The sequence below is a fragment of the Ranitomeya imitator genome, unplaced genomic scaffold, assembly GCF_032444005.1.
Source record: "Ranitomeya imitator isolate aRanImi1 unplaced genomic scaffold, aRanImi1.pri SCAFFOLD_161, whole genome shotgun sequence".
Classification (NCBI taxonomy): domain Eukaryota; kingdom Metazoa; phylum Chordata; class Amphibia; order Anura; family Dendrobatidae; genus Ranitomeya; species Ranitomeya imitator.
Genome location: NW_027194775.1, coordinates 5,001 through 13,035, shown reverse-complemented (window position 1 = coordinate 13,035; position 8,035 = coordinate 5,001). Strand labels below are relative to the sequence as shown.

The window sequence follows — 8,035 nt, the reverse complement described above, 5'->3', positions numbered from 1 at the left end:
CAGGGGCACAACCACAATGCAGGATCCGCCCCCGAGGAGCGAAGCATTCCCTCCTGATCCTAAGGCTGGAGTCACACTAGGCGTATGCAAATATGGTCCGTTTTTTACGGCCGTAATACGCAGAAGTGTTCCCAAAATAGTGATCCGTATCTCCTCCGTAGGCAGGGTGTATCAGCGTATTTTGCGCATGTCATCCTCCGTATGTAATCCGCATGGCATCCGTACTGCGAGATTTTCTCGCCGGCTTGCAAAACGGACATACAATGGATCCATGGGCTCAAATATTCGTTTAAAACATATATACTCTCTCTCTCTCTCTATATATATATATATATAAAAAACTCAAAAAAAGGAAAAGCAGCACAAAATAATTGAAAAAAAGTGGACTTTAATGCCTGAACGGCGTGCCGTTAAAGTCCACTTTTTTCAATTATTTTGTGCTGCTTTTCCTTTTTTTGAGTTTATTACTTTTTGACCATTGGATTGCTGGTCGGGAGAGCTCTGCATGCCTTGTAAGGTAGTAATTTGATGCTGTTCCAATTTTTTCACTATATATATATATATATATATATATATATATATATATATATAGTTAGGGCCAGAAATATTTGGACAGTGACACAAGTTTTGTTATTTTAGCTGTTTACAAAAACATGTTCAGAAATACAATTATATATATAATATGGGCTGAAAGTGCACACTCCCAGCTGCAATATGATAGTTTCCACATCCAAATCGGAGAAAGGGTTTAGGAATCATAGCTCTGTAATGCATAGCGTCCTCATTTTCAAGGGACCAAAACTAATTGGACAATGGACTCTAAGGGCTGCAATTAACTCTGAAGGCGTCTCCCTCGTTAACCTGTAATCAATGAAGTAGTTAAAAGGTCAGGGGTGGATTCCAGGTGTGTGGTTTTGCATTTGGAAGCTGTTGCTGTGAGCAGACAACATGCGGTCAAAGGAACTCTCAATTGAGGTGAAGCAGAACATCCTGAGGCTGAAAACAAAGAAAAAATCCATCAGAGAGATAGCAGACATGCTTGGAGTAGCAAAATCAACAGTTGGGTACATTCTGAGAAAAAAGGAATTGACTGGTGAGCTTGGGAACTCAAAAAGGCCTGGGCGTCCACGGATGACAACAGTGGTGGATGATCGCCGCATACTTAATTTGGTGAAGATGAACCCGTTCACAACATCAACTGAAGTCCAGAACACTCTCAGTGAAGTAGGTGTATCTGTCTCTAAGTCAACAGTAAAGAGAAGACTCCATGACAGTAAATACAAAGGGTTCACATCTAGATGCAAACCATTCATCAATACCAAAAATAGACAGGCCAGAGTTAAATTTGCAGAAAAACACCTCAAGAAGCCAGCTCAGTTCTGGAAAAGTATTCTATGGACAGATGAGACAAAGATCAACCTGTACCAGAATGATGGGAAGAAAAAAGTTTGGAGAAGAAAGGGAACGGCACATGATCCAAGGCACACCACATCCTCTGTAAAACATGGTGGAGGCAACGTGATGGCATGGGCATGCATGGCTTTCAATGGCACTGGGTCACTTGTGTTTATTGATGACATAAGAGCAGACAAGAGTAGCCGGATGAATTCTGAAGTGGACCGGGATATACTTTCAGCCCAGATTCAGCCAAATGCTGCAAAGTTGATTGGACGGCGCTTCATAGTACAGATGGACAATGACCCCAAGCATACAGCCAAAGCTACCCAGGAGTTCATGAGTGCCAAAAAGTGGAACATTCTGCAATGGCCAAGTCAATCTCCAGATCTAAACCCAATTGAGCATGCATTTCACTTGCTCAAATCCAGACTTAAGACGGAAAGACCCACAAACAAGCAAGACCTGAAGGCTGCGGCTGTAAAGGCCTGGCAAAGCATTAAGAAGGAGGAAACCCAGCGTTTGGTGATGTCCATGGGTTCCAGACTTAAGGCAGTGATTGCCTCCAAAGGATTTGCAACAAAATATTGAAAATAAAAATATTTTGTTTGGGTTATGTTTATTTGTCCAATTACTTTTGACCTCCTAAAATGTAGAGTGTTTGTAAAGAAATGTGTACAATTCCTACATTTTCTATCAGATATTTTTGTTCAACCCTTCAAATTAAACGTTACAATCTGCACTTCAATTCTGTTGTAGAGGTTTCATTTCAAATCCAATGTGGTGGCATGCAGAGCCCAACTCGCGAAAATTGTGTCACTGTCCAAATATTTCTGGCCCTAACTGTATATGTGTATATATGTCAGTGAGCCACATATATATATATATATATACACATATATGTATATTTCATAAAGCGCTAGATAGCAGAAAAGCCGGTAATTCAATTGCCGGCTTTTGCTATCTCCTTCCCAAACATACAGTAAACCTTTTCATAACCCTTATTTTTTTTACTTATTCCACGCTACTATTGTTAGAAGTGTATGTGTGAAAAATTTTGGCCGTTCTAGCTGGTAAAATAAAGGGTTAAATCGTGGAAAAAAACTGGCGTGGGCTCCCACGCAATTTTCTCCGCCAGAGTAGTAAAGCCAGTGAGTGAGGGCAGATATTAATAGCCTGTAGAGGGTCCATGGTTATTGCCCCCCCCCCCCCCCCCCGGCTAAAAACACCTGCCCCCAGTCACCCCAGAAAAGGCACATCTGGAAGATACGCCTATTCTGGCACTTGGCCACTCTCTTCCCATTGCATGCTGGCTGCAATATTGGATTGAAGTTCATTCTCTGTCCTCAGTAGTACACGCCTGCGCAAGGCAATCTTGCTTTGTGCAGGCGTGTACTGCGGAGGACAGAAAATGAACTTCAATCCAATATTGCAGCCAGCATGCAGCCGGCGGGTAAGGAAAGGGTGAATCAAACATCCCAAAACCCCGCCCCTATGGCTGAAGATTGTTCCCTCCAAATTCAGGTAACAGTGTCCCTTTAAAGGGGTTGTCTGCTTTGTTTCATAAACGACGCCACTAATGTCGGCAGCGCTGATAGTATCAGAAAAAAACAAGGAAGGACGGAGGATGGACGACTTATTGGGTCCTGATTTAGTCTCACGACTTTATAAGTTCCTCACCCATTATGGCAACTGATCAGCATCCTGATATGTCGCCAGACTGTCCTGTGATAAACCACGTAGGTGCTGAAGTCATCAATGGCCGCAGCATCTAAAGGGGACAGATAGTCAGAGCTCTGATCACGGTCGCTGCAGCGACATTTCACCAAAATAAAAACTCCAGTCAGGTTGTGAGAAAAAAAACCCCACATGGCCTGACATCAGACCGACATCTGTATAATATATTTCTGCTTTCAGGATTTTGCAGAATTTCGTTGTTTCAGAAAATCAGAAAACGTCCCAGACCGTTATCAGCCTCGCTATCGATAGGTAAATAGCGGCTGCTAAATATACCCCAAGGTTCAAGAATAAATCTTGAGCGCCCTCTGCTGGTTATCTGCTGTTATTGCTCAGAGGTTCATGAATAAACATTGAGCGCCCTCTGCTGGTAATGTTCTGCTATTGCTCAATGGTTCACGAATAAATCTTGCGCGCCCTCTGCTGGGTATCTGCTGTTATTGCTCAGAGGTTCATGAATAAACATTGAGCGCCCTCTGCTGGTAATGTTCTGCTATTGCTCAATGGTTCACGAATAAATCTTGCGCGCCCTCTGCTGGGTATCTGCTGCTATTGCGCCATGGATCATGTATAAATCTTGAGCGCCCTCTGCTGGGTATCTGCTGCTATTGCGCCATGGATCATGGATAAATCTTGAGCGCCCTCTGCTGGGTATCTGCTGCTATTGCGCCATGGATCATGTATAAATCTTGAGCGCCCTCTGCTGGGTATCTGCTGCTATTGCGCCATGGATCATGTATAAATCTTGAGCGCTCTCTGCTGGGTATCTGCTGCTATTGCGCCATGGATCATGGATAAATCTTGAGCGCCCTCTGCTGGTTATCTGCTGCTATTGCGCCATGGATCATGGATAAATCTTGAGCGCCCTCTGCTGGGTATCTGCTGCTATTGCGCCATGGATCATGTATAAATCTTGAGCGCCCTCTGCTGGGTATCTGCTGCTATTGCGCCATGGATCATGTATAAATCTTGAGCGCTCTCTGCTGGGTATCTGCTGCTATTGCGCCATGGATCATGGATAAATCTTGAGCGCCCTCTGCTGGTTATCTGCTGCTATTGCGCCATGGATCATGGATAAATCTTGAGCGCCCTCTGCTGGGTATCTGCTGCTATTGCGCCATGGTTCATGCATAAATCTTGATCGCCCTCTGCTGGTTATCTGCTGCTATTGCGCCATGGTTCATGCATAAATCTTGAGCGCCCACTGCTGGGTATCCGCTGCTATTGCGCCATGTATCATGGATAAATCTTGAGCGCCCTCTGTTTGTCATTCTGTAAAAGTGCAGGAGCTGGTGTATTTAGCTATTTTTAAACTAATCTTTCCCAACACTAATCAGAAAATTCACTAAAAAAAAGCGATCACATCTGAGAAACTACAAGTCCCAGCAATTTCACAGCCTCTAGTGAGAATATTTACGTAGCCGCGGCTTGGTCACGCAATAGTGAATATCCGGCCTGTCAGGGAGCTCCCAGCATGCACTGCACTCCTGACAACATGGCGGCGCCCAGTGACCGGCAGCCTTCCAATCCGTTCAGCGGCTTCCCGTTCGCTATCCCCGGGGTAAAGCAGAATGGCGGCAGCGAGGAGGGGGAGGGCAGGTCCAAGAAGCCGTGCAGGGCGTGTGTGGACTTCAAGAGCTGGATGAGGGCGCAGAGACAGAGCGCAGCCGCGCAGGTGAGAGGTGACCGCGGACGGATCCGTCCTGGGATGTGGTGGGTGACAGCACCCCCGCCGGTGATAAACTCTGGTGTCACCATAGTAACCAAGCAGGATGGAAGAAGGGATATGGCAGGTCGCTATTGGATTCTCGCCCTGCGAGGATGAGGACTGCACCCCCGAGCCGGGTCCTGGTGGGGGAGGGGAGGGGACGACTGCATCCCGAGCCGGGTCCTGGTGGGAAAGGGGACGACTACACCCCGAGCCGGGTGCTGGTGGGGAGGGGACGACTGCCCCCCGGAGCCGGGTCCTGGTGGGGAGGGGAGGGGACGACTGCCCCCCGAGCCGGGTCCTGGTGGGGAGGGGAGGGGAGGGGACGACTGCACCCCGAGCCGGGTCCTGGTGGGGAGGGGAGGGGACGACTACACCCCGAGCCGGGTCCTGGTGGGGAGGGGAGGGGACGACTACACCCCGAGCCGGGTCCTGGTGGGGAGGGGACGACTGCCCCCCGAGCCGGGTCCTGGTGGGGAAGGGGAGGGGACGACTGCCCCCCGGAGCCGGGTTCTGGTGGGGAAGGGGACGACTGCCCCCCGGAGCCGGGTTCTGGTGGGGAAGGGGACGACTACACCCCGAGCCGGGTTCTGGTGGGGAAGGGGAGGGGACGGGACGACTACACCCCCAAGCCGAGTCCTGGTGGGGAAGGGGAGGGGACGACTGGACCCCGGAGTCGGGTCCTGGTGGGGGAGGGGAGGGGATGACTGCACCCCGGAGCCGGGTCCTGGTGGGGAAAGGGAGGGGACGACTGCACCCCGAGCCGGGTTCTGGTGGATAGGGGACGACTGCACCCCGAGCCGGGTTCTGGTGGGGGAGGGGACGGGACGACTACACCCCCAAGCCGGGTCCTGGTGGGGAAGGGGAGGGGACGAGTGCACACCGGAGCCGGGTACTGGTGGGGAAGGGGAGGGGACGACTGGACCCCGAGCCGGGTCCTGATGGGGAAGGGGAGAGAATGACTGCACCCCGGAGCCGGGTCCTGGTGGGGAGGAGATTAATGCACCCCGAGCCGGGTCCTGGTGGGGAAAGGGAGGGGACGACTGCACCCCGAGCCGGGTTCTGGTGGGTAGGGGACGACTGCACCCCGAGCCGGGTTCTGGTGGGGGAGGGGACGGGACGACTACACCCCCAAGCCGGGTCCTGGTGGGGAAGGGGAGGGGACGAGTGCACACCGGAGCCGGGTCCTGGTGGGGAAGGGGAGGGGAGGACTGAACCCCGAGCCGGGTCCTGATGGGGAAGGGGAGAGGATGACTGCACCCCGGAGCCGGGTCCTGGTGGGGAGGAGATTAATGCACCCCGAGCCGGATCCTGGTGGGGAAGGGACGACTGCACCCGAGTCAGGTCCTGGTGGGGAAGGGGAGGGGATGACTACACCCCCTAGCCGGGTCCTGGTGGGGAGGAGACGATGCACCCCCGAGGCAGGTAACCAAGCAGGATGGAAGTAGGGATCTGGCAGGTCGCTATTGGATTCTCGCCCTGTGAGGATGAGGACTGCACCCCCGAGCCAGGTCCTGGTGGGGAAGGGATGACAGCACTCCGGAGCCGGGTCCTGGTGGGGAAGGGGAGGGGACCACTGCACCCCGAGCCGGGTCCTGGTGGGGAAGGGGAGGGGATGACAGCACTCCGGAGCCGGGTACTGGTGGGGAAGGGGAGGGGATGACTGCACCCCCGAGCCGTGTCCTGAAGGGGAAGGGACGACTGCATCCCCAAGCCGGGTCCTGGTGGGGAAGGGATGACTGCACCCCCAAGCTGGGTCCTGGTGGGGAGGGGATGACTGCACCCCGGAGCTGGGTCCTGGTGGGGAAGGGGAGGGGATGACTGCACCCCGAGCCGGGTCCTGGTGGGGAGGAGATGACTGCACCCCGAGCCAGGTCCTGGTGGGGAAGGGACGACTGCACCCGAGTCAGGTCCTGGTGGGGAAGGGGAGGGGATGACTGCACCCTGAGCCAGGTCCTGATGGGGAGGAGACGATGCACCCCCGAGGCAGGTCCTGATGGGGATGTGGACGAATGCACCCTGGGTCCTGACAGGGAAGTGGACTACTACACCCCGGAGCCGGGTCCTGACGGGGAGGGGATGACTGTACCCCGGAGCCGGAGGACAACTTGTCTTTGGTCTGGGACCTTCCAGGGGGGAAGGGAGGAACAACTGCATCTCAGAGCTAAGTTCTCATGGGCGTAATGACTGCGTCCTGGGTGCCATTTTTTGACAGAGAGACGACTTTGTATTGGATCCCAAACCCTCGATTAACTATGTCCCAGGCACTGGGTCCTGTTGGAATTCAATGTTATCCTGGGGGGCCGGGTCACTGCTAACCTGCACTCTTTTCCTCTTTTAGGAAGATGACATAGAGGATAAAGAGCGCCCCGCTGAGTGTCCGCTAGATCGCGAAGAGCTCGGACGCAGTACCTGGTCCTTCCTGCATACAATGGCGGCGTATTATCCAGACCACCCCTCCAACAAACAGCAGATGGAAATGAAAAGCTTCATTAACCTCTTCTCAAAGTTCTACCCCTGCGATGAGTGTGCGGAGGACCTGAGAGGGAGGTGCGTGCTGCTCGCCACAAAATCGTCTGAAATGTTTTAGCGGGAGGTCCCTGTTGAGGGGGTCGTCTGTTTAATAGTGAGAGAGGTTGTACAAGATAAGGAAAACAGGGCTGCTTCTTAAAAAAAGAAAAAAAACAAAAAAAAAAACAGCGCCACCCTTGTCTACAGGTTGTGTCTGGTATTGCAGCTCAACCCCATTCACTACAATGGAGCTGAGCTGCAATACTAGACGGGGGGGCCAAGTGAGGAGGGGGTGCGTTCCCAAACCACTGATGGGTAAGCATGACCTGTATGCATTTATGTGATTGTATGTACGGGGGTGGCCGGAGGAGTAGATTATCTGAATAACACTATATGTGGCCACACTGAGTACCCAATATCATGGATTCATGTTGTTACCATAAGGAGGAGTTATAGCACTCCTTCCCCTATTTGGCTACCATCATATTCTCTCCTTATCGTCTCCTGTTATATGGTTGTGCTGACAGCACACATATTGATATTGATATATATTGTTGTATTTTGTATTGGTACTATAATGTGATTTTTACTGATTATATATTAATAAACGTTTTGAAGGTTTTTACACAAATATGTTGAATTGGACATCTGTGCTCCGTGTTTTTGTGGTAATACTAGACATGG

General features: G+C 51.4%; 1 protein-coding gene across 1 annotated transcript in view; it reads left to right on the top strand.

Moving 5' to 3' along the window:
- The first annotated feature begins 4,606 nt into the window (after positions 1-4,606).
- LOC138656332 (FAD-linked sulfhydryl oxidase ALR-like) overlaps positions 4,607-8,035 on the top strand; it is a 4,356-nt gene continuing 927 nt past the window's right edge. The window contains exons 1-2 of the mRNA XM_069743678.1: positions 4,607-4,807; positions 7,182-7,390. Of these exons, the coding sequence (XP_069599779.1) occupies positions 4,607-4,807; positions 7,182-7,390 (410 nt within the window). The remainder of the gene's footprint in view (positions 4,808-7,181; positions 7,391-8,035) is intronic.